The sequence below is a fragment of the Ursus maritimus genome, unplaced genomic scaffold (genome assembly GCF_017311325.1).
Source record: "Ursus maritimus isolate PB19 unplaced genomic scaffold, ASM1731132v1 scaffold_25, whole genome shotgun sequence".
Classification (NCBI taxonomy): Eukaryota; Metazoa; Chordata; class Mammalia; order Carnivora; family Ursidae; genus Ursus; species Ursus maritimus.
The window spans coordinates 12220819-12247291 of NW_024425008.1; the positions used below are offsets into that span (position 1 = coordinate 12220819).

At 43.0% G+C, this 26473-nt stretch overlaps 1 protein-coding gene and 1 non-coding gene across 3 annotated transcripts in view; both read left to right on the top strand.

The window, feature by feature from the left end:
- Positions 1 to 26473, top strand: part of TTC7B (tetratricopeptide repeat domain 7B) — a 249463-nt gene that overhangs the window by 45137 nt on the left and 177853 nt on the right. For both annotated transcript variants that reach the window (XM_040641537.1, XM_040641538.1), the window contains exon 4: positions 18551 to 18681. In XM_040641537.1, coding sequence (XP_040497471.1) covers positions 18551 to 18681 — 131 coding nt within the window. The remainder of the gene's footprint in view (positions 1 to 18550; positions 18682 to 26473) is intronic.
- On the top strand, positions 15307 to 15436 carry LOC121105287. The gene has a single exon (XR_005837756.1). It is a non-coding gene; the product is annotated as a small nucleolar RNA SNORA11 (small nucleolar RNA).

Below are 26473 nucleotides of genomic sequence, written 5' to 3' on the forward strand. Positions count from 1 at the left end.
CTGGAATACTAGTAGCAAATTAATAACTACAGCATTAAAGGTAATTCCTTCTACACATCATTCTAAGCCCTTGCCCCTTACACCCTTAATCCTCACAGCAACCCTGTTAGACAGAAGCGGGCAGGGTCCCCATTTAAGAGGAGTGGGGGGTGGGTCCCCTGTGCCAGCCCCTGGCCCTTTTTTCTCCGTTGCTGTCAAGAGCTTGCCTCCTAGACTGGGGCTAGTGTATTGTGTGGGTAGGAATCCCCAGGTGACCTCCAGAGACCACCCGCGCCGGACTTAGAGGCCTCGTCGACCCCGGGGTTCCCGGGGTGACTTGGTTTGCACTGAGCGGCTCCCAGGAACTCTTGGAGAACTTCCATCTCCCTGAACAGCACAGACAGCACTCGGGGTTCCTATTTAAGTAGTGGAGTTCTTTGGTACTGTGGGCACATTCCAGAATCGGAATTCCACAGAAGGCCTCGAGCGAGGCCACCTGCTCAAGGCTCCCTCGCCGGCCGCACCAGCCTGGACCGCGGCCGGCAGCTGCTCCGGGGCTGCCGCGCCGAGCCGGCCGCCGCCGCCAGGGGGCGCGGGAGTCGCGTCCTCGCCGGGCGTCCGGGGCTGCGCAGGCGCCGAGCCGGCCCCAGAGCCCCGGCTCCCCGCGGCTCCCGCCCGCAGCCGCCTGTACCGTCGCCTGGCCTGACTCGAGGCAGTCCCCAAAACTGGGGTCATTGTGAGATTCCACCCTAGGTCAGGGGTCGGAGGAGAGCGGGAGCGTGCCAGGCTTATTTATTAAGCTTGAGTTGGCGAGCCGCCACCCGGGCCTCGCTGTCTGAGGCAGAGACCCCGCCGGGCCCCTGCTGCTCTCCCGCCGCCTCCGCGGCGCTCAGTACCTGGAGACATTTGGTGCAGGCATCACTTGGAAAGGGAAAGGACGTGCCAGTCTGTAGGCTGCTAGCGGAGGTTTCGCAGGAGTAAACAGGGCTCCCTTTCATCACCGACCGAAAAACCCCCGGTGTTAAGGACTGTAGAAGCCCAAGGAAGATTTTCCTGCAGTATTGCTTGGTAGATTAATGTACCAATCTTGAAGTGACAGTATCTAGGCCTGACCTTTATGAATTGGATATTTGCTGATGACCCTGTAGGTACCCCAGAGGCACTGCACAGACAAGTAACCACTGACAGAGCCTTTTCCCCCAGCAGAAAAATTCGTGGTGCAACTACTGTGGACCTGGTCTGGCAGTTAGCTGGTGGGATCAGGGCTCAGGGCTGACTCTGCCAGTACCAATACCCCCTAGGTGACCTTGGGCAGATCAGGAACCCTCTCTGAACTTGAATTTCTTCATCTGCAGAGTGAGCAGAAAAGATAGGGGATCCAGTTTTTTTTTTTTCCTTGAGAAGCTTTTCTCTTTCTTTTTCTTTTCTTTTCTTTCTTTTCTTTCTTTTCTTTCTTCTTGAAGCCTTTAGATCCCTTTGGGTACCGTGAAAAAAGTAGTTGCGTGGCAAAGTCGAAGGATGGAGAGAATAGGGTGATAGAGGTGGGGCCAGGGGAGTTCTTGCTGAGTGCCTGCTTTTGCCAGTGTGCCAAACCCAGGAAAAGTGGCTGGGGGGGCGGTGCAAGAGTGGGAGGAGCTTTGAGGCCAGGGCACAGCGGTGGGGGAGGGAGGTTGTGCAGCATCAGCCTTCCCACTGGTGATCTCAGGCCTCCTCCCAGCTAGATGTAACCAGGCTGCCACTGGTGGGAGGCCACATGCTGTGCAGCCACTCATCTCAGGTTGCTAGTCAAAGCTTCCTGTTTATATTTAGTTGGTGTAAGAAGAGTAAGAGCCCTTTTATTGCCACTGACCCATATTCATATTTAATATGTTAACAGGCTCCTCATTGGTTCTCCTTTTGGAAACAAGCAGAGACTCAAAGAGACCAAAGAAAGTTTGGGGGCTGGAGTCCTAGGCCAAGGTCCACCGAGGTGCTTGTTCTTAGTTCTGTCACAGAAGATCTTTCTGAGTCTCTGCACTTCTTACATTGTTTTGAAAATTTCTTTCTCCTCCGTTGCACTAGAGGTGAGCTCCAGGGAGAAGACCGGGGCCTGTTCTGTGAAGCCCAGCCCTCACCAGAGCACTGCACGCAGGGGGTGCTCAGTGAGAATTTTGGACATGACGAAAGGACAGGCACATCTGTTTACTGGCAGCCCTCATTCCTTGCTGTAGTTGGGGCCCCCAGGGCCTACACTTTGCGCTATAGGGATCTTCTAGGACGATGAGTCAGTCTACTTTTCTTAGGAAAGAAACTAGAGCTGAGATCAGAGTTTACACGGCATCATGAATAGTTATGGTTGAGGGTGTGTGCTGAAATGTCAACTGCGTTTAATTCCGAATGGTGGGAATGTGGATGACAGTTATTTCCTTCTCGACACTTTTCTGTCTTTTTCAGACACCTCTCAAAAAAGATGAGGTTTGTCATTGCCCCCAAGAAAGGTGCTTGTTGGTGATAATAGTTACAATTTACCAAGTACTGTTTCACTGTGTGCCAGGCACTGGGCTAAGCCTCACAGTAATTGGAGCAAGTGCTGTTATTCTCATTTACTTGATGAGAAAGCAGAGAGGCTCCAAAACACTGAGCAGCTTTCTCAAAGCCACCGAGCTAATAAATGGAAAAGCAAGGGTTTTCGAGTCTAGGTCTGTCTACTCACAAGCCCTTGTATTTTCATTTCTTAATATTTTACCCAGCAGTGTGGCAATTAGATGGTAATGTGATTTTTTTTAGGACAAAGATTGAGAGTAATATAATACTTTAATATTATATAATTATAATAATTCCCCACATCCCATATCAGTTTTGTTCTAGCTATATATTCAAGAGAATTGAAAACATATGTCTACACTTATGATGAGCACTGAGTAATGTATGGAATCGTTGGATCACTGTGTTGTACACCTGAAACTAATATTCCACTATGTCAATTACACTGGAATTAAAATAAAAAATAAAAAAAGCAAAAACAAAACAAAATAACAGAAGAACAACAACAACAAGAAAACATGTCTACACAAAAACCAGTACATGAATATTAACAGCACTGTTTTTCATAATTTCTGGAAAGTGCAAACAGCCTAAATGGCCGTCAGCTGCCGAATGGGTGAATTAATGTGTTATACCTGTACCACAGAATATTATTCAGCAATGAAAAGAATGGAGTATTTGGAACTAGATAGAGAAGCAGGTTATACAATATTGTGAATATAATAAATACCATTAAATATATTTTTTAAAATGGCTAATCTTTTGTTACATGAATTTCCCCTCAAAAAAAGGAATGAAGTTCAGATCCTTGGTAAAAGAGGTATGAAACTTGAAAACATGCTGAGTGAAAGAAGCCAGAAACAAAAGTTCTCCTACGGTAGGATTCCATTGGCATGAAGTATTCAGAACAGGCCAATCCATAGAGCCAGAAAGTGGATTAGTGGCTGCAGAGTCTGGGAGGAGGGTGGAACGGGGAGTAAGTGCAGATGTGTATGGGATTTTTCTTTGGGGAGATGAGAATGTTCTTGAATTAGCTAGTGGAGACGGTTCCACAGCTATGTGAATATATTAACACCACTGACTTGTGATTTTTTTAAACAGGTGAGTTTTGTGGTATATATGCAATATCTCAATAAAATTGTTACTAAAATATGTATTAAAAATATAGGAAATGAATAAAGTGCTCCCACCTGGAGGCCTTCCAGCCTGCTGCTACTTAAAGATAATAGTGGTCTCTAGAATAATCATGGTAGCTACTGGTTTTCAGGTGCTTACTATATGTTGGCTGCTGTTCCAAGCACATAGCCTATTTGTGTACAACGTCAGTTGTGCATCGGAAACCAGGGGAGTCTGGCTCCGGAGCCCACGTTCTTAGCCACTACATAGTATTGCTTTACATGTAGAGACAGGTGAATCGGAGACATGAGAGAGTGTAATGAAAAAGCCAAGAGCAAAAACTCAAGAGTATCTGGTTGGAATCCTAGCTCTGCCACTTACCAGTTGCGTCATCTTGGGTAGGTTACTTAATAGCACAGACACCAGTGTCCTCATCTCTAAAATGGGATGATAGTGAATCCTCTCTCAGAGCACTCTTGTGAAGGTCAGGCCAGTTACGCCAAACTCTCAGAAGTGTGTCGCGTGTCGCTAGTACTCACTACATGTTGTTACTACTATTATGTTGTTACTTAGTAGTGACTTAACGAGCGTAAGTTCAAATTGCAAACTAATTCAGTGAACATTTCAGGTTGAATTAGCATCTCATTTGCTCACAGAATTATGGAAGGGGCATTGAAAGGTCATCTGCTCTAGCAGGTGATTGTCTGCTTCAGGGTCTGACATCTTTTATGAGTGACGCGTGCATGCACGCGTGTGTGTATGTCTGTGTGTGGGCGTGCACATCTTCTAAGAAGATGCTGACTTTGGAAAAAGGACAGCAATTTGCAGAAGCACCCAGAAGGGGCCAACCGAGTCTCCCAGCCCAGAGACCACTAAAAATCAGAGAAGCTCTGGATTGACAGAGACATCATAGGAAGTCTGGGCCAGCCACTCGCACCCCCACCCCCCACCAAAATTTGGTAGTTTCCATTGGTTTCTCCTCTCTATACCATGTACCCTGGCTTGTCCTCCTCTGAGCTGAGTGCATGTGACACCTGGAGGAACCTGGCTGTCTTAGAGGTGAGAACACAGGACGAGCAATCTGGGGCTGCCTTTGGCAGGACTTTGCTTTGAAGATCTTGAATCTCTTTTCCTGAGTTTCTTTTTAGCCTTGGAAATTGAGATCCCTGGAAATTGTCTTTCTGTCTTTGAAGTCCATACCACAGGGCTGGGTGATCAGAGACAGGGTTTTATAAATTAAGTTTTTCTGGTATTTCCAGTTATAAACTCCCTTATGGGTCATGTTACAGCAAAGCGTCAGAGCGTATCTGTCCTGGGTCTGGCTTCCAGAGATGTGGTTAAGATAAATGAGGAAACAGTGCCTAATGTTGTAGTACATAGCTCATGTAATTATATTTTATAGACTTTTATTGCGTTGCATAACTTTATAAGAAATTAATTCCTTGTTCATTTTAATGCGATTAAAAAAGTCAAAATATTTGTTTTGGCTGTTAGTCCTCCAAAGTTTTACAGCTCAAGCTGGTCTCCCGGAAGTTGAGCCCTTCCTGATTCGGACAAGGAGCGGGAGGGCCAATGATCCTCAGAACCGCAGGCGTGGTGCAGCTCTGGGTGGGGGTGATCACTGCCTCTGGGCCCCGGACTTGACTTCTGTGCCTTTACAATTTGAAACTCGTTTTTATTGTCCTTGCTCTCATCAGACACTGAATATGCTGTGAGCAGTCAGCGAGACTGGATGTTGTGAGTAGGGTTCTGTGGTCAGATAGACCAGGGGTCGAAACTGGGCTTTATCGTTTACTAGCTGTGGAACCTGAAGTTCAGTCTTATCTGTAAGGTGCTGTTAACATCTTCCTGGCAGGGGGGCCTTGGGGGTTATCAATGAGGCTTGTCAAACCCCAGGCAGAGCGCTGGGTGCAGAGGAGGCCTAGATTAATGAACCTTTATCATTGTTGAAACTCTCCAGACTGTGATGTCCCACCCGGCTGCTGGCATCTGTAGCGCACCTTTGCTTTGACATTCCTCCTGCCTTGGACGCGGCAGTGTTTGTTTCTTCCCGTAGGATAGTGCCTGGGGCAGGATACATGTGCCCCCTGCTCCTGGGCCCTCCTACTGTGTCCTCCTGGCCCCTGCACAGACCTTCATCCTGTCATTTCACTTTCCTGAGACTTTCTTCTTCCACAAGATTGGCAGGAGGATGGTGCGTATTAAACAGGACCAAATAGGCCAGTGTCCACGGAAGAGCTTCGGAAGCAGTCAAGTGGGATCTGCAAGCTTTTCTTATCGTGAGTGTATTTAAATGTGTTAAACCCTTCCTAGGCAGGACCTTTTGGGAGTGAGTCTACGTGTAGGAATGCTCTCCTGTGGCAGGGAGATGCGTTTTGGGTCCAGCGGCCACCCAGCATTCTGTCAGTCCCAGCACACGGTGTGCCCCTGTCTTCATCCATGCTCTGAAATTGGCCGCGGCGACTGGGCAGCGAGCACTTGCTTTCCTCTCTTGGTAGGCAGCTTTGATTTGGGAGGGGCAGAGCTTATCAGGATGTGCATTAGGCATCGCTGTCGGACCAGCTATTTGTCAAGTCTGTTTTTCACTTTTTTGGTCATGCGTTTCTCTGGAAAAAAGAAAGTAACTAAAAGCATTATTGATGATGGCTTTCCAAACTGACAAGGTGTCATCTGACATTTTAAGGGGGGCCAGTTTGGGCCATGACCTCAGGACTCGCTTCTCAGACAGTGTTGATCTGATCCCAGACGCTTGAAAATTTATAGTCTAGTCAAGAGGTCCTGTAAGTAGCTTTTGACAGAGAACTAAATATTCTGGAACTGGGCTGCCGAGCCACGAATTCACTGTGGTAAGTCAAGACCGCTGCTGCTCTGGGATGTGCCCAGTGACACATGGAAAAAATGGCATAGCGTTTGGAAGAAGGAAAAGAATAATGTTCACCATAAAGGGCCCCCTACCTGAGAATGGACTCCTTGCCGGGGACGCATTTTTCAGCCCAATCCTTGGGTGTCCACATATCTTCCTAATTAGAACACAGGCCCACAGAGAACACCAGTCTGTCCTCACGGCGGAGGATTAAGTTGTGTAACCAGTTTGAGTGTTCTTACCAACTATGCATGTCGATGGATTGCAGCCCTAGATGACTGGATTTCAAATATTTCAGACCTCCAAATACAGATGGTAGACAAACTGTGTTCAACTAGATTGGGCTTTTCTTTGATTTAGTGGGCCTGGCGGGTCCCTGAGGGCCTTGGCCATCCTCAGGAGCCTTAGCAGTCAGGGGCCAGTTTGCAGTGACACCCAGTGCCAAAGAATAGATCCGTTTTTTTTTTTTTTTTCTGGCCCTTTGACACACTGGAGAATTTTTTTTCCTTATATTAAATTCCTGTTATCGACTTGCACATTATTTGGTTATTTCTCATACAAGCAGAGGGCAGATTATGAAACAATTTATCTCTTTTTGTTGTTTTCTGGTGGTTTCAACTTGGCACAAGTGAGCCCCTAAAGCACATTGAGGAAGTGCCAGTCAAGTGCATGCTTCTGAGTATAAAGTTTTAGAGCTGTTCTGCCAAATGGTGAATTTGTTCGGTTTTGTTTTGTTTTTGAGTATAAGACAATTTGTTGTGATAGTAATAATATCTTAACAATAATAATAGCAAACCCTTGTTGAGTGCTTTATATAAATAAAGTCAACTAATACTCCCATTGAACTCGTTCAGTTTATCTTGTATTCTCCTCCAAAGAAAATTTTAAGAGGTTGTAATGGAGTTCACACTGGAGAGAGGCTGCTTAGTAATTTTTTTTGCAACTGCATAAACAAATTTAGTCTAAATGGGAGGAGATTGAATATTGAGCATCTAGGACTGGAAGGGCATTAAAACAGGTATTAGAACTGTATTTCTTCCATTTAAAAATTGAGTAGAGACTTGGAAGATAAAAATAGTCATGTCAAGTTTCTAGAATTGAAAACTACAGTGTCTGAGATGCAGAATACCCTGGATGTGGTTAATGGCAGATTAGACATTGAAGAAATTGGTGACCTTGAAGGCATAGTAATAGAAACCATCCATAATGAAACAGAAAAATAATTCTTTTTAAAAAGTGAAGAGAGCATAAGTGAGCTGTAGGATAACTTTAAATGGCCTAATATGCATGTAATTGGGGTCCCCTAGTGAGGCGGAGGTAGATAAAAAATTTTTAAAGAAGTAATGGCTGAACATTTTTCAGATTTTATGAAAACTATAAATCCTCAGATCCAGAAAGCTCAGTGGAGCCCAAGCACAAGAAATATGAAGAAAACTGAACCAAAACACTTCATAATCCAAATTGCTCACAACCAGTGATAAAGAGTAAATCTGAATAGCAGCCAGAAAGAAAGATATATTGTATGCAGATGGGCAAACATAACAGTGATGGTAGATTTATTGTCAGAAACCATGCAAGTGAGAACATAGTGGGGCAACACCTTTAGAGTGCTGGGAGGGAGGGGAGTGAACTATCAGCTCTGAATTCCATACCTAGTGAAAATCTCTCTCGAAAATGAGGGCCAAGAAAAGGCTTTTTCAGACATACAGTCGCTGAAAGAAACCATCATTAGCTGGACTGAAACTATGAGAAATGTTAAAGGAGTCCCTTTACACAGAAGGAAAATGATACCAGAAGGAAATACAAATCCACACAAAGGAACAAAGAGTGTTGGAAGTCACAGCTATGTTGACGGCTGTATGCGTTCTTCCTTATTATTTAAATGTCTTTAAAAGATAATTGGTCATTTCAATGAAAATGATAACTATGTAGGGCGGGACTTACAACCTATGTGAAAGTAAAATGTGTATAATGAAAGGATAAAGACTGGGAAGAGTTGTAAAGGTGTTGCACTGTATGTGACATGGCTTCTAGACCGTGATGAGTTAGGCCCTGACGCAACCGCTGACAGTTCTGCTCAGAGACGTCAATACCTGTTTCCATACATGATAGAGGAAGTACACAGTTGATTGGCCAGTGAGGATACAGGACCCTGGAACAAGACAGTCTACCTGATTGACATTTGTATGACACTCCACCCAACAACAGAATTCACATTCTTTTCAAGTGTAATGGAACATTTACCAAGATTGACCATATTCTGGGCCAGAAATAAGTTTCAACAAATTGGAAGGGTTCAAGTATGTTCTCTGACCTGTGTCAACCCTCAGGTCAATGATTCACTAGAAAGACTCGCAGAATTCAGAAAAGCTGTTCTACTCATGGTTTCCGTTGATTACAACAGAAGGCTACAGATTACAATGTGTAAAGGGAAAAATGCTAGGGTGGAGTCCAGGAGAGATCAGACTCAAGCTTTCAGTGGTCTTCCCCGAATGGACATGGACAGCACTTAATTCTCCCAGGAATGATATGGGACAACACTTACGGAGTATTGCCAGTCAGGGAAGCTCACTCAAACCTTGGTGTTTCCGGTTTTTATTGGAGTTCTGTCACGTAGAAATGGAGTGCGCAGCGAACCAACCTTAATTACTCAGTGTTTAGCACCTCCAGAGGTCAGACTGTTACAGTGTGGCCGAAGGCCTTCACCAGAAATCACATTGGAAGTCTAACTGTCTGGTGTGGCCTGAGGCCCCAGATATGCAAAGGCACTTTTATGAGGTGGGATGTTCCAGGGGCGTAGAAGGTATTCCCCTACGTAGAGAGCCGCACAAGGGCCAGTCCTTTCTTTGGAATGTGAAGAGTTTGAACATCCCAAGCCTGCTTAGCCTTTTTCTGCACAGACCATAATGAAATTAATTTAGGAATCAATGATAGAAAGATCTTGGGAAAATCCCCAAGTATTTGGCAACTAAATAATACATTTCTTTTTTTAAATTTTTTATTTCAATTCAATTAACATATACTGTATTCTTCTTTTCAGAGGTAGAGTTCAGTGATTCATTAGTTGCATACAATACCCAGTGCTCATTACTTCAAGTGCCCTCCTTAATGCCCGTCACACAGTTACCCATCCCCCTACCCACTTCCCCTCCAGCAGCCCTCAATTTGTTCCCTGTAGTTAAGAGTCTCTTATGGTTTGCCTCCCTCTCTTTTTTTGTCTTATTTCTCCTTCCCTTCCCCTATGTTCATCTGTTTTGTTTCTTAAATTCCACATATGAGTGAGATCATATGATAATTGTCTTTCTCTGACTGACTTATTTTACTTACCATAATACCGTCTAGCTCCACCCACATCATTGCAAATGCCAAGATTTCATTCTTTTTGATGGCTGAGTAATATTCCAGCGTGTGTGTGTGTGTGTGTGCATGTGGGTGTGTGTATGGATAAAGAAGATGTGGTGTGCATACATACATCTTTATCCATACCTCTGTCGGTGGACATCTGCATTCTTTCCATATTTTGGCTATTGTGGACATTGCTGCCATAAACACTGGGGTGCATCTGCCCCTTCTTTTCACTACACCTGTATCTTTGGGGTAAATACCTAGTAGGGCAATTTTCTGGGTCATAGGGTAGTTCTAATGTTTAAGTTTTTGAGGAACCTCCATTCTATTTTCCAGAGTGGCTGCGCCAGTTTGCATTCCCACCAACAGTGTAAGAGGGTTCCCCTTTCTCTGTATCCTCACCAACATCTTTTGTTTCCTGAGTTGTTTATTTTAGCCATTCTGACCAGTGTGAGGTGATATCTCACTGTGGTTTTGATTTGTATCTCTCTGATGCCAAATGATGTTGAGCATTTTTTCATGTGTCTATTGGCCATTTGTGTCTTCTTAGAAGCAATGTCTCTTCATGTCTTCTGCCCATTTCTTTTTTTTTTTTTTTTTTTAAGATTTTGTTTATTTATTTGACAGAGAGAGAGACAGCCAGCATGAGAGGAAACACAAGCAGGGGGAGTGGGAGAGGAAGAAGCAGGCTCCCAGTGGAGCAGGGAGCCCGATGCAGGGCTTGATCCCAGAACCCTGGGATCATGCCCTGAGCCGAAGGCAGACGCTTAACAACTGAGCCACCCAGGCGCCCCTGCCCATTTCTTGACTGGATTTTTTTTAAAAAAGATTTTATTTATTTATTTGAGAGACAGAGCATAAGTGGGAGAAGTAGAGGAAGTAGTCTCCCCACTTAGCAGGGAGTCTGACATGGGGCTCAATCCCAGGAGACTGAGATCATGACCTGAGCTGAAGGCAGCCACTTAACTGATTGAGCCTCCCAGGCACCCCTGGATTTTTTGTGTTTTGGGTGTTGAGTTTGATAAGTTCTTGATAAATCTTGGATATTAGCCCTTTATCTGATAAGACATTTGCAAGTATCTCCTCCCATTCCAGAGGTTACCTTTTAGTTTTAATGACTGTTTCCTTTGCTGTGCAAAAGCTTTTTATCTTGATGAAGCCCCAATAGTTCATTTTTGCTTTTGTTTCCTTTGCCTTTGGAGACGTGTCTAGCAAGAAGTTCCTGTGGCTGAGGTCAAAGAGGTTGCTGCCTGTGTTCTCCTCTAGGATTTTGATGGATTCCTGTTTTAGGTCTTTCATCCTGGATTCACATTTAGTTCTTTCATCCATTTTGAGAGGTGTGTGTGTGTGTGTGTGTGTGTGTGTGTGTTTATGGTGTAAGAAAGTGGTTCAGTTTCATTCTTCTGCATGTGGCTGTCCAATTTTCCCAGCACCATTTGTCAAAGAGACTGTCTTTCTTCCATTGGATGTTCTTTCCTGCTTTGTCGAAGATTAGTTGGCCAGAGTGGAGGGTACATTTCTGGGTTCCCTATTCCGTTCCATTGATCTGTGTGTCTGTTTTTGTGCCAATACCATACTGTCTTGATGACTACAGCTCTGTAATAGAGCCTGAAGTCAGGCATTGTGATGCTTCCAGCTTTGGTTTTCTTTTTCAACATTCCTTTGGCTATTCAGGGTCATAAATGAAAGAGGAGAAATAAAATCACAAGTAAATACCACATTTTTAGAGAAGATATCAAAAGTTAAATTAGTGTTGTGAACTGAATGAAAATAAAAACAGCAAATCAGTATTTGTAGAATATTGCTAAAGTAGTACTTAAGGAGAAATTTATGACTAAATGCCTATATTAGGAAAGAAAAAAGGTCTTAGATTTACACTTTAGTATCCACCTTAAGAAATTAGAAAAGGAAGAGTAAATCAAATCCAGTGTATGCAGAAGAAAGGAAATAATACAAATTAGAGCAGAAATAAATGAAATAAAAAATAGGAAAACAATAGAGAAAAATTGGTAAAACCAAAATCAATGATATCAAAAGGTCTTTATTGAGAGTTTCAATAAAACTGATAAACCATTAGCCAGACCATTCAAGATAAAAAAGAGAAAACACAGGTTGCCTAAATCAGGAATGGGACAGGTGCTGTCATTAGAGATTCTATAGACATTAAAAGGATCAGGGAATATTATAAAAAACACTATGTCAATAAGTTTGACAACTCAGAAGAAATGGACAAATTACTCAAAAGATATAAACTACCAAAGCTCACTTAAGAAGAAAGAGATCATCTCAACAACCCTATATCAAAGACATTGAATTTATTTATTTATTTATTTATTTATTTATTTTATTTTTTTTTTTTTAAAGATTTTATTTATTTATTTGACAGAGATAGAGACAGCTAGCGAAAGAGGGAACACAAGCAGGGGGAATGGGAGAGGAAGAAGCCAGCTCATAGCGGAGGAGCCTGATGTGGGGCTCGATCCCAGAACGCTGGGATCACGCCCTGAGCCGAAGGCAGACGCTTAACCGCTGTGCCATCCAGGCGCCCCAAAGACATTGAATTTATAGTTGAGAAGCTTCCCACAAAGAAAACTCTGGGTCCAGATGGCTTTCCTGGTTAATTCTACCAAAAACCTATGAACAAAATAACAATTCCACACCAATTCCTCCTGAAAATTGAAGAGGAGGGAATATTTCTCAAGTCATTTTATGAAGTTAGCGTTTACACAAACACTGAAACCGTTACAGGAAAACTATGGACAAATATTTCTTATGCATGTAGCTGAACATTTTTTTTTAAGATTTTATTTATTTATTTGACAGAGAGGTAGACAGTCAGTGAAAGAGGGAACACAAGCAGGGGGAGTGGGAGAGGAAGAAGCAGGCTCCCAGCAGAGGAGCCTGATATGGGGCTCGATCCCAGAACGCCGGGATCGTGCCCTGAGCCGAAGGCAGATGCTTAATGACTGAGCCACCCAGGTGTCCCGTAGATGAACATTTTAAGCAAAAATTTAACAAATCAAATCTGACAATATAAAAAAGAATAATACATCATGGTCAGTGGGGTTTATCTCAGGAAAGGAAGTTTTTTTAATATTTGAAAATCAGTCAATGTAATTCATCAGATTAAAAAATGAAAAGAGGAAAAGCCGTATGATTATCTCAATGGACAAAGGAAAAGGATTTGAGAAAATCCAGCATCTATTCTTGATATAAACTCCTCGCAGAATTGGTGTAGAAGAGCTCTTCCTCGACCTGATAAAGGGCATCTGTGAAGCACTCACAGTTAACATCAAACCTAGTGGTGAAAGACTCCCTAACGTAAGAATGAGACGAGGATGTCTGCCCTCACCACTACAGTCAGCGTTGTGCTGGAGGTTCTTGTGAAATAAAGCATAAGACGATACATAGAAATAAAAGGCATCCAGAACAGAAAGGACAAAGCAAAACTGCCTTTATTTGCAAACAGCATGATTGTCTATAGAAATTCTGAGGGAATCCACAAAAACGGGGGGTAGAACTAATAAGTAAATTTAGCAAGGTTACAGAATTCAAGATCAGTATTCAAGAATCTATTGTATTTTTTTTAAGGATTTATTTATGTATTTTGGGGGGAAGGGGCAGAAGGGAAAGGAGAGAAAGAATCTCCAACAGACTCCCTGCTGAGCGAGGAGCCCAACATGGAGCTCGATCCCATGACCCCGAAATCATGAGTTGAGCCAAAACCAGGAGTCAGACACTTAACCTACTGAGCCACTCAGGTGCCCCCAAAATCCATAGCAACGAACAAAAGGAAATTGAAATTAAAACAATACCATTTATAGCACCACAGTAAATATGAAATACTTAAGGGTAAATCTGAGAAAAGGTTTACAAGGCATGTACACTGAAAACTATGATCATTGCCAAGAGATGTTAGAGACCTACATAAATGAAGAGACATGTTGTGATCATGCGTCAGAAAACTCAATATCGTTAAGATGCCAGTTCTCCCCAAATTGGTCCATAAATTCAGCATAATCTCAATCAAAATCCCAGACAACCTAAAAAAATGTATATTGACAAGCAGATTTTATATGGAAACATAAAAGACTAAGATTGGCCAAGAAAACTGATAAATGAGAACACAATTGGAACACTAATGGTACTTTCAAGATTTATAAAGGTACAGTAATGAAGACAGGGTGATGTTGGCACAGATATCGACAAATGGTTCATTGGCACAGTATGGCATAGAGAGTCCAGAAAAACACTATGCCCATCTGATTTTTCATAAAAGTACAAAGGCAAATCTTTCATAAGTAGTACTGGCACACTTGAGTATCTATCTGTAAAGAAGTAAATTTCGATCTCTGCCTTGCAACATGTACAAAGATTATTTTTAAATGGTTCATAGACCTAGATGTAAAACCTAACCCAATAAAAGTTTTACAAGAACATAAAAGAAAAAAAAAACACCTTTGTAACCTCAAGCTGGGCAGATTTCTTAGATATGAAGCCCAAAGCACAATTTAGAGGAGAAAATATTGATAAATTTTACTTCATCAAAATTTAAGATTTCTAATCCTCAAAAGACATGTTAAGAGAATGACAAAACTTTATAGCTGAGAGAAAATACTAGCAAATCACGTATCTGATAAAAAAAAAACTTGTTTTCACTATATATTAAGAGCTCTCAAAACTCAGTAATAAGAAAACAAACAACCCAATAAAAATGGATAAAAGATTTTCATAGGCATTTCACCAAAAAAGATACATGGGTAACAAATAAGCACATGAAAAGATGGTCAGTGTCATTAGTCATTATGGAAACGCCCATCAAAACCACATTGAGATTCCAGTTCACACCCACTAAGACGGCTATGATAAAACAGACAACAGTAAGTGTTGGCCAGCATGTGGAGAAACTGGACCCCCCCACCCTGTAAATTGCTGGTGGGAATAGTAAGATGGTATTGTCACTCTGCAAAACAGTTTGGTATTTCTTAAATAATTAAAAATAAATATATTATCTGACCCAATAATTCCACTTCTAAGTATATACCCATTAAAAGGGAATTAAAAACATATGTCCACACAAAAGATTATGCATGAATTTCATGGCAGCATTATTCATAATAGCCAAAAAGTGGCAACGACCCAAACTTCCATTACTGGCAAATAGGGAGAGAAAATGCAGTCTCTTCATACAGGAATACAAAGAAATGGAGTACTGTTATAATTTGGATGCACATTGAAAACATGTGAAGTGAAAGAAGCTAGACACAGAAGGCCACATATTCTATGATTCTGTTTTTGTGAAATGTCCAGAGAAGGCAAATCTATGGAAATAGAAAGCAAATTAGTGGTTGCCTGAAGCAGGGGGTGGGAATAGGGATTGACTTTTTTGGGGCAGAAAGGATCATTTGGGGATGATGGGAATGTTCTCCAACGGCACTGTGTTGATGGTTGCACAGCTCTGGGTTTATTACAAGTTGTGAGGGGTGTGCTCAGAGCAGGGGGCCTGAAGAAATGGCCCCTCTGTTTACAACACACCCAACAGAAATCTGGGTTCATTGAGACAAGGGGCACAAGACCTGTGGCCTTCCTATGAACAAATACCCTACATGCGTCGCAGAATAAAAATAAAATCGAAGTTGTTGAATTGTACTTAAACTAATGAGTATTATGGCATATAAATTATCCCTCAATAGAGCTGTTTAAAATAAAATGGTGTACAGTAATCAGGACAGTGTAATATTGGGGAAAGAATAAACAAATGAGTGGAACAGAACAGAGCGGCCAGGAATATACCCATTCAACAATAGTCAACTGATTTTTGACAAAGGTGCAAAGGCAATTCAATGGGGACGAGATCGTTTCTTCAACAGAGGGTGTGGGCACAACTGGATATCCACATGCAAAAGACAAAAATCTGGACACAACCTTAGACCGTTCACAGATGTTAACTCAGAATGGATTGTAGCCCTAAGCATAAAATGCAAAACTGTAAAACTTCTAGAAGATAACACAGGAAAAAAATCTAGGTGACCTTGGGTTTGGCAGGGGTTTTAGATACCACACCAAGATCATTGTCCATGAAAGAAAACATTGATAGGTTAGACTGTATTAAAACTAAAAACTCTCATCCTATGAAAGACACTGTTCAGAGAATGAAAAGGCAAGTCATAGACTGGAAGAAAATATTTGCAAATATTTGTAAATATCTGATAATGAGTCTTATCCAAAATATACAAAGAACTCTTAAAACTCAACAACAACAACAAAAAACCAAACAGCCCAATTGAAAAAAGGGCCAAAGATCTGACCAGACACTTCACCAAAGAAAGTGTACTGATGGAAAATAAGCATCAGAAAAGATGCTCAGCATCCTATGTCTTTAGGGGATTGCAAATTACAATAGGGAGACACTACTATACACCTATTAGAGTGACTAAAGTCGGGGCACCTGGGTGGCTCAGACGGTTAAGCATCTGCCTTCGGCTCAGGTCATGATCTCAGGGTCCTGGGATCAAGCCCCAGGTTGGGCTCCCTGCTCAGTGAGGAGTCTGCTTCTCCCTCTCCCTCTCCCCCTGCCCCTGACTTGTGCTCTATTTCAAATAAATAAATAAAATCTTAAAAAAAAAAATAAGTGACTAGAATCCAAAAAACTAGTAACACCAAATGCTGAGCAACAGTAAGTCTCATTCCTTGCTGGTGAGAATGCAGAATGGTACAGCCACTCTGGAAGACAGTTGGGCAGTTTCTTACAAAGCTAAATATAATAATATTGTTTCAAAGCTATTGGTAAACAAAATGTATTTATTTAGCTGTTTCTTACAGAGTCTCACTTCTGGTATTTACCCATTTGAGTTAAAGACTATGCTCACACAATAACCTGCACGGTAATGTTTATAGCTGCTTTATTCATACTTGCCACAACTCGGAATCAACCAAGTTGCCTTTCAATGGATTAATGAACAAATGGAATATTATGTAGGGACGAAAAGAAGTGATCAGGCCGCAGAAGACATGGAGGGACCTTAAATGCTAAGTGAAAGGAGTGAAAGACGCCAGTCTGAAAAGGCTGCATACTGCAGGTTTGCAACTGTATGACATTCTGGACAAGGCAAGACCATAAAGACAGTGAAAAGATGAGTGGTGGCCAGGGGTTCAGGACGAGGGAGATAGGGGTGGATAGGTGGGGCATGGGACATTTTTAGGGCAGTGAATTTGTCTGTCCGTTGCTACAATGGTGGATTGGATGCATGACATTATGAATTTGCTAAAACTCATGAACTACAGAACACCGTAAGCCCTAATGTGGTTAAACTATAGACTGTAGTGAATAAAAAACAAAATAAATACAAACAAAAAATCATCATGATGCAATACTGAAAAAACGTTTTGCTTGTTATATGCCAATTTTACCTCCATAACAGCTGTCAAAAAGAATAACGAAATCTTTGAGCTGTACCTTCTGTGACAGACCGGTGACCTCTGAGCTCCCAGGCATGCGGTCTGCGGTTGTTGGCTCCTTGTGAATAGAAGTGGTTTCTCCTCCTTCCCATTCAGTAGAACCATCTCTCATGGCTTTTTACAGCCTGGAGGGACAATCACTGTTTGATGAGAGCAGCTTGGAAGAGGCCATTCTAGAAATGATGGCGCATGAAACCATGGATCATTTGCTGATGCCCAGTGTGTCTGGGGCCCTGTCCAGAGTGGCGTCTACTCTGAAAGTCAGCAACTAACCGGATAGGTGTTGTTTGGCAGGCCGGAAACCTGAGTTCAGAGTCCTGCTGTGTCGTTACCTGGCTGCCAGCTTTGGGGTCAGTCACTTGCTTTACCATGGCCCATCTCAGCTTCTTGGTCTATACAATGAGTGGGTTTTCTGGGGAATTTCTCTGGCTTCTTCTGGTTCCAGACCCCATTTCTGTCAATATCAAGCCTTCTCCCACACTTTTGCCTGGAGTGGAATGGGTGTCTTGTGTGTAAACATGTGTCCTAGGGCTCTCGCCACAGCAGAGGCCTTCTTGTGTGGGGCCACCAGATGCCCTCCCTGTAGGTGCTGTCTCTCCGCCCTCAGTTGTGGCTGGAGATCTGGGGCCCAGCTTGCTCCAGGCTGGCCCAGGGCCCCGAGGTTGGTGGCGGTTCAGTCACCAGCCACTCCTCCCAGCTTGTTGTTCTTTTGGCCCTTTGTGCTTTCGTACATCCCAGCCGTAAACTCTCTCTTGGCAAAGAGGAGCTTCTCCATCTCCAGAGAAATGCCCACAAAACCGTTCTGGTATTTTCTCAGCCCACAACTGAGCCGTAGTCTGTGGCGCTATTGTGACTCCAAAGCTCTAAGGCTCCAAGTTAGAAGATTTTCCTAGTAACTAAGACCCCAAGAGCATTTAACATTTTTTTTTTTATGTTGCGTTAGTTAAGTGGACATTTTGGGATGGAAGATATTCTTCAGCTAATATTATGCTGTGAGCCTAGCTTTGCTTACTTAAAGGACCTTGGGACACATTTGACTGAGAAGCTCCATGAGGTCTGAAAGGGGTTATGGTGAAGTTCCTGATCAGATTCTCAGCCTGGCTATCAAGGTCAGGCGTCCTTGATGAGGGAGGGTAAAGGGCAGAGAATCTGTGTCTTTTGACTGTTTGTCATATCCTGGGACCGTCGGGCCCTCTAGGGCAATATTGAAAAATTAAGCTCCATGGAAAACAACTCAGCCATGTTTTGTATGTTTGATTTTTGTAGGACTTTGTTTAGAGAAGTTGCCTGTTTCCTCTTCTACCAGTAACCTCCACGTGGACCGGGAACAGGATGTCATCACCTGTTACGAGAAAGCAGGGGACATTGCACTCCTGTACCTCCAAGAGATAGAGAGGGTAAGTGAGGACCCTGTGTTTCTTCCTGTTGATAATTTTTTAAAAATTTCACATCAGACTGTAGAGAGCTGTGGTCAACCTCTGGAAACCCTTCAACACATCTGCCTCGAGGTGCAAAGCTTTACTTCTGTTCTTCAGTGTGAAGGGGATGGTGGCGTTTGTGGCACCTTGTGAAGAGTGTTTGGGAAGCATTTTAACATCTGCAGAGCAGAAATGACAGCGTGCCCTGAAGTTGGTTAGTCATTCATGTTCTCCTGCCCACAGTGGGTTCAGCTCCATTTGTCCTTGCATGGACGAGATGCCAACAGAACGTACACCTGGGATTGGGGAGGTTTTCCTTTGGTAGTTATGCAAAAGGTCTGCTGGGGGCTCCCAGCTGACCTGCTTGGAGCGGGTGTGTATCCCCTGAGACCACCTGGGATGTTTTGCTCCAAGCAGTCAGCGGTTGCCCGTGGTGGGGAATGAAACCAGCAGCTGACAAGGGGGCCACCCGAGTGGAGATGGAGGGAACAGGAGGCCCCGAGCTCACAGCCTCAGGCCCAGAAGGTTGGAGGCTTGTCTGTTCTGAACTTGTCGGTTCAGAAGAATCGCTGCCTTTTGGCTTTGCTCTTTATTGTTCCTTCATCTCAGCCTCAATTTTACCATCTGTGAGAGGAGCAGACTAGTTTCTATTCCATGGAGTTCCGGTGGGGATTATAAAAGCTCATGTAAATAAAGGGCCTTAGCCCAGATGCAGAAACACTGGATTCTTAGTCAATGCCACTTATATTTTACTAATAACAACGGGTTCTAGCCATCTCTGCTTCTAGCAGAGTTTCCTGGCATTCTAACCAAGGCTTGACACTGAGATTCTCCCTTTTACACTCAGAGACATGTCCTGTGAGATTATTTAAAACAATGAGAAATCCTGTGAGACTTTGAAAATGATCCAAGTCTTGTTTCCCATCAATTTTTGGGGTTCTCTGTTTCCCTAAGGTTTAGAATGGGAAGGGGCTACCGAAGTCCGGTTAGCTTTCTTCTGTTGTCAGTGTACAGACTGAAGTAAAAATTTTTTTTTTTTTTTCTGGAAGCCTTCTTACGAAAGGATCAGAATTGCTTTGTAAGGGGCGGGGAGTGCAGGTGAGAGCCACAGAGAGGAGTAGGGAAGAATGATGGGACCAGTTTTGACCTGGCCGACACCAGCATGGGTTCTAAATCACGGGTCATGTTGTCTGGGAATTCAGGAAGATACTTGACCGTCTTGCCAAAATGTTCAATCGGAAGGCTGTTATGAGAAAGGAATTTTTGGTTATTCAGAATTTATGGTGTGATCTTTAGAGAAATGATCATGCAGCCTGCTTTTCAAATGCACATGGTCTTCACAGTGTGCCGCCTTGGTGGCCAGTGGAAGTGGAGAAGTCTGCTTAGCGCAGCCGAGCTGTTCTTGTTGACCCCACAGCCCTTGCCATGGAGGGGCCCTCACTTTGCACCTTACTGTCCAACAGTTGTCCAGCCCTGTCATCTCGGGGCTGCCTTCTCCTGGCTGGCAGAGAGGAGCTGCGTCTGTTACACGTGGCTTTAATGATGTGGGGATTGGCGGACTTGGATGTACTTTCTGTTGTATTTCTGTATGACCACCTATTCACTGTTGGGTTCTCTGGCCAGACCATCGAGGAGACTTATGTAATTGTAGGAATTTTTTTTTTTTTTTTGAGATTATTTATTTTGGAGAGAGCATGAGCGGGAGGGGCAGAGGGAGAGGAAGAGAGAGAATCTCAAGCAGATGCCACGCTGAGCACGGAACCTGACGTGGGGCTCGGTCTCACAACTCTGAGATCATGACCTGAGCCAAAACCAAGAGTTGGATGCTTAACCAACTGCACTAGCCAGGCACCCCTAATCATAGGATTTAAAAGAGATTTTTGTGTGTGGTTTTGGGGGAGACAGTGGTCAGAGGATGTCAGATTTGAAGATGAAATGGAGGCCCAGACAGGGAGGACACATAGAAGTTAGGACCAAGGCTAGGACTAGAACTCTTCTGATACCTAGTTCAGGGGCCACTCATGTCATTACCCCAGGCCGCTGCACCCAAGTGCACAACTGTGTCGTTTCCCACATCCTTACCTATGTATAGTGCTCCGTAAGTATTTGGCACATTTTCACATTTCTGGCTCTGATTTTCCAGCGTGAGTTTTCCTTTATGGGAAACCACCTGAGGCCTCCCCAGGTCCAGCAAGCTGGGATATTTGTGCTGGGAGAGACTGAATGAACCCAATATCTGTTTTGATCATAGTAAGTGCTCAAGAAGCCATTTGTTGATTGGTGGGAGGTCGAAGGGAAAAACAACCTTCCTTAAGTGACTGCTGGTCTTGGTGGATGTTCAAGGTCTGTATGAGGCAAGATTGGGGTGCGATGCAGAAGATACCTGCTTGGCTTTTTTTTTTTTTTTTTTTAATTTTGAACTTAAAATGACTTTTAAGAATTATGCTAAATTAAAAACAGGAATGTTAGGGAAATGAAATCTGAAAGAAGTAACAGGCTGGGACAAGCCTAGGTAAACAGTGCTTTGTTTTTCTGGGTAAGCAAGGCTTGTAAGTAGAAAATCCCACACACTCTGTTCCCATATCGGTTCTGCAGGGCACAGGTCATTCCTCAGTGGTTTCCCTCCATTTCCCAGCTGTTCCATAGTGAAGAAGCTTCTGTTGGCCAGGACCTTTTGGCATTTTATTTATTAATGTTGGTTCTTAACTTCATTCACTAGCAAGAAAAAATTGGGGGAGAATTTTTGAGGACAGATTAGAGTGTGATGGTCAATATTTTCTCATGATCTCAAACTAGCAAATCATGTTTCTGAGGCAGCCCCATTCTCTGAATAGTGGAGACATTTGATGATAGCTTTGTTTGCTACCTGAAAGGCAGAAACTCTTCAGAAAGGGGGCGACCTTGGCTGACCTCGAGGCAGCTAACGTATGCTGCGAGAGGCAGCAGAGCATGGCCAGTGTGGGGATCCTAGATTTGCCACCTCTTAGTTGTGGGGCTTTGGACAAGTTACTCAACCTCTCTGTGCCACGTCAGGGTCCTCATTTGTAAAATGGCACTAGTGACTGCTGTGAGGCTATGGTGAGGACAGAGTGGGTTAACTCATGCACTCCCCGGTGTGTGGTTAGCAACAGTTAAATGTTAGCTTTGTTGTCATGTTCTGTACCTATGTCACTCTTTCCTAATCTTAGAAGATTTCAGATAGAGAAAAATCTGGAATATTATAAACATGCTGTTTCATTGAAAATGTTAAATAATTTTTAACAGAATATTTATGGAGTAATTTTTCTTGGGAGAACTTGGTTTTTTCTCTCTTGTGCAGAAGCTAATGGGACAGCATCTTGCCCTGGAGTCGTGATATCATATCTGGGTTCTGGTCTTCTGTTTACCCCTGACTGTTCGACCTTGGTCCAGTTGTATATTTCTGCGTGCTTCAGCCTTCCATTTTCGTGGTGGGGCTAATACTGCTTGGTTTGTCCAGGGCTAGAGAACCAGTGAGCCACCAGTGTTTTCCACCTGCTGTAGGAAATTTCCATGTGTTCTTGTCCCCCTACCCTGTCCAAAGGTGGAGGCAGGGCCAAAGAAAATTTGAATACAGGAAAGCAGGGTGATTAAATATTTGTTTAGTGTTGTCCTTGTTATATTAGGGTTATTGAGCCATCTAATTTTCTCTGATAGTTTGTTCTCTGAAGGGGAATAAAAGAGACTTCTAAAATTGTGCATATACAATGATTTAATCAAACAAATTGAATGAGAACAGAGAGGATTGGAAATGACAGAGGCTGTCCTTGATTTGTGTCTCTTCCAATAGTGGCATCACGCCAATGGTAAATCAAGTTACCTGCCCCACAAGGAGCTTCTCATGGCCATGATAGGAATAAAGATGACTTCACTTTTGAATATCATAATATGAGCCCTGCTTTTGGCAAATGAAATCATCCTGTCTCTGTCCTTTGCAGGCACCAGCCAACCAGCTGGTTATGGCCTTTCTTGAGCTGACGCTGTGCCAGGCTGGGGCTGGAACTTCACCTGCCGACAGTTCACGTCTTCACACCCTATTTTAGAAAAGAAGTGAATACTAAATTATGGGATACCCGTCGACTTTTGACGGGAAGTTTTAGGGCTAAAGTTTTGAGGAGAAACAACTGGTCCCCAAATACTGCCGGACCTCACCCGGGATTCCTCTGTTCATCAAGGAGTCGCTCCTAGTGAGCATGGCCAGGCCCCGGCCTTCTTTCCTCCTCGCTGCAGGGGGAACTTGCAGCCGCAGAGCTGAGGTGCTGGGCTCGGCAGCGGATTAGACTAAGGTGCAGCATGAATTCAAACAGATGTCCCAGGAGAAGTGCTCAGGGCCGCAGATGGCAAAGGCAGGGTGTGACTCTGGGGGTCCATGTAGCCATGCTTTTGGCTTTAAAATGTGAGACAATAAAGACAAAGATTCTTCCTTCCCATCCCCTTTCCATGCCCTCCCTCTTCACTCGTACCAAAGCAGCGGGCACCAGTCCACAGCTTAATAGACTGCTTCCTTAAAGACATGTCAGGACGCTGACCAGCCAGTAAATGTGCTCTGACTCCGGGCCTGCCATCTGACTGGCTGGGACGGGAGCCCACGCGCACTTAAAACTCAGAAAAGTCTGGAAACCAGAAAAGAACAGTCGCTTATTTTAATTTTCGTATATTCTCAGTCAGTCTTTGCCCTCATAATTTTATAGCATTAAAGAGTTTCGTATCTGGTTTTTTTTTTCACTCAACATTATGTCCACACTTGAAAATGTTTTCATGGAAATATAGTATTTCATCAAGGGGATGGCCTCTGTGATATAATTAACTTATTGTTGGGTCTGACCTGTTGTAAATATTGCTGTGATACTGGCTTCCTTTGGTAGCTCTCCCCTGGCTTTTGTTGTTTCCCAAGGGCAGATTCCCACAAGTGGAGATATTTTGGGCATTCTCATTAACGACGTATTGTGTCCCGTTCTCTCTCTACAAGTCACGCTAACGTCTTCTCCCTTTGGCAGTGTAGGAGCATAGTGGCTGCTTTGCATGCTTGGCGGGGTTGCTGTTGTGTAAGAGTTATTTTGCTGGTGTGCTGGGTGACAGTGGTACCTTGCTTGCAGCTTTGGTTTGCATTTCTTTGACTATCAGTCAGGGTGAAATTGTTTCCATCTACTTGCGTACAGGTTATGTTTCATTTCTTTTTGAATTACAGCATTATTGAGATGTAATTCACATGCCTACCATTCGCCCATTTAAAGTATACAATTCAGTACTTTTTAAATATATTTAGAGTTGTACAACCATCACCAATATGTCACCAATTCCAGAACATTTTTGTTGCCCCGAAAAAGAAACCCTATACCCACTAGCACTCCCCATTTACCTCCGATCTCCCCCAGTGTGTGCAGATTTGTATGTTCTAGACATTTCAGACAGATAAAACGATACATCATGTGATCTTTTAGAACTGGCTTCTTCAGCATGTCCCAGGGCTTCCTTTCTTTCTCCTGACAGCATGCCATTTTATGGATATGCTGCACTGGGTTTATCCATTCATCATCTATCACTTATCATTTGGGATGCTTCCACTTTCTGGCTGTTATAATAATGCTTCTACAAATGTTCACGTACAAGATTCTGTGTGGGCAATGCTCCCATTTTTCTTGGGTATATACCTAGGTGTGGAATTGCTGGGTCCTGTGGTAACTTTATGTTATATTCCTTTCTTGTCTGTGGATACTTCCTGTTCAGTTTTTGGATAAAGTCTTTTTCTGATCATTTGAATAAAGTCTATATCATAAATATGTTAACTCTTGAATCATATTTGCTCTGAATATTTTCTCAGCCAGTAAATTTCCATTTTTAAGTTGCTCATACATTTTAAATCTATATATAGTTGAACCTGATTTTTTTGTATTACATTTGTTTCATTGTTTTAAAGCTGAAATATTGGGATAGACTCCCTCTAGGATTTAAAAATTCGTCAGTCCTTTTCCATATTTTCAAAAACAACTTTTAATTTCCAAATCTTGGGATTTGTTTTGTTGCGTGCCATTAGGTATGACTCTAAATGAACGTTTCTCTCAGATTTCACTGCCACGTTAAGATGATCTTCTCTTTGTTTTTTTTCACATTTGCTGTCATACATTTTAAGTCATTCAATAAAATTTTAGATACAATAGTAATTTCTGGCTTTCCTATTTTGTTCTGCTATTCTTATATTGTACCAGTGTGACGTCATTCAGTAAGTACTTCTTTATGAAGGGTTTCAACATCTGAAAGAATTGGTAGCTACATACTACTCTTATTTTTCAGAATAGCCCTTGTTCTTTCCTGCTGATACTTCTAGGTGAATTTTAGAATAAGTTTGTTGAGTTCTAGAAAAGTCCTGTTGGGATCGGTTGGATTTTTATGAACCCTATCCATAATTTGGAGAATTATATTTAGTCTTCACTCATCTGTGACCATGACATCTCTTTCCATTTTATAAGACCTTTTGTTTCACAGATTTTAGTAGGTTTATTTTATTCCCAATTTTTCTATTTGTATTGCTTTGTGAATAGGATCATTATTTTTTAAATTATATTTTCATTTTTTCTGTAATGATTTTTTTATAATAATTTTTTATTATATTATGTTAGTCACCATACAGTACATCCCTAGATTTTGATGTAAAGTTCCATGATTCATTACTTGCGTATAACACCCAGTGCACCATGCAATACATGCCCTCCTTACTACCCATCACCGGCCTATCCCAGTCCCCCACCCCCCTCCCCTCTGAAGCCCTCAGTTTGTTTCCCAGAGTCCATAGTCTCTCATGGTTCATTCCCCCTTCTGTTTACCCTCCCTTTCTTCTTCCCTTTCTTCTCCTACCGATCTTCCTACTTCTTATGTTCCATAAATGAGTGAAACCATATGATAATTGATTTTCTCTGCTTGACTTATTTTCACATATAGCAGTGCTTTTAATTTTTTAATTCACTTACACAAACATTTGTTGAGTACTTTTTTTTTTTTAATTCAGAGAGAGAGCACAAGAGCACGAGCAGGGGTGAGGGTCAGAGAGAGGGAGAGGCAGACTCCCTGCTGAGCAGGGAGCCCCATGCAGGGCTGGATCCCAGGACCCAGAGATCATGACCTGAGCTGAAGGCAGATGTTTAACCGACTGAGCCACCCAGGCTCCCCTGTTGAGTGCTGTCTATGTTCTGCACTGTGCTTTACACTAGGGGCACTGGAATGAATAAGCCGCAGAGCCTGTCCTTAGGAAACATACGATCTATCGGGGACCCAGGTCTGTAACCAGTGTGGGCAGTGCTTTGGTGGGGAACACTTAGAAGACTCTGCAAGCCCAGAGAAGTGTCTTGGTGGATCAGTCTGGTAGGTCAGGGATGGTTCCTGGAAGAGAGGACACCTGAGCTGAATTTTGAAGGCTGACAAGAGTAGCAACATAGGAATATTAGCCACAATACTGAATTCTATAAAAATGAGTTGATTCTTTTCATTTTCCTAAGAATACAAATATATGACAGAGGAATGATTTTTGTTGTTCCTTCCTAATATTTTCCATTGTATCTCTCTCATACCCTGTCTCCAGATTTTTTTTCCTGTCTCCAGATTTTCTAAAACAATGTTAAAAAATAAAAGTGGTAGGGGTGCCTGGGTGGTGCAGTCGTTAAGCATCTGCCTTTGGCTCAGGGCGTGATCCCGGCGTTATGGGATCGAGCCCCACGTCAGGCTCCTCCGCTATGAGCCTGCTTCTTCCTCTCCCACTCCC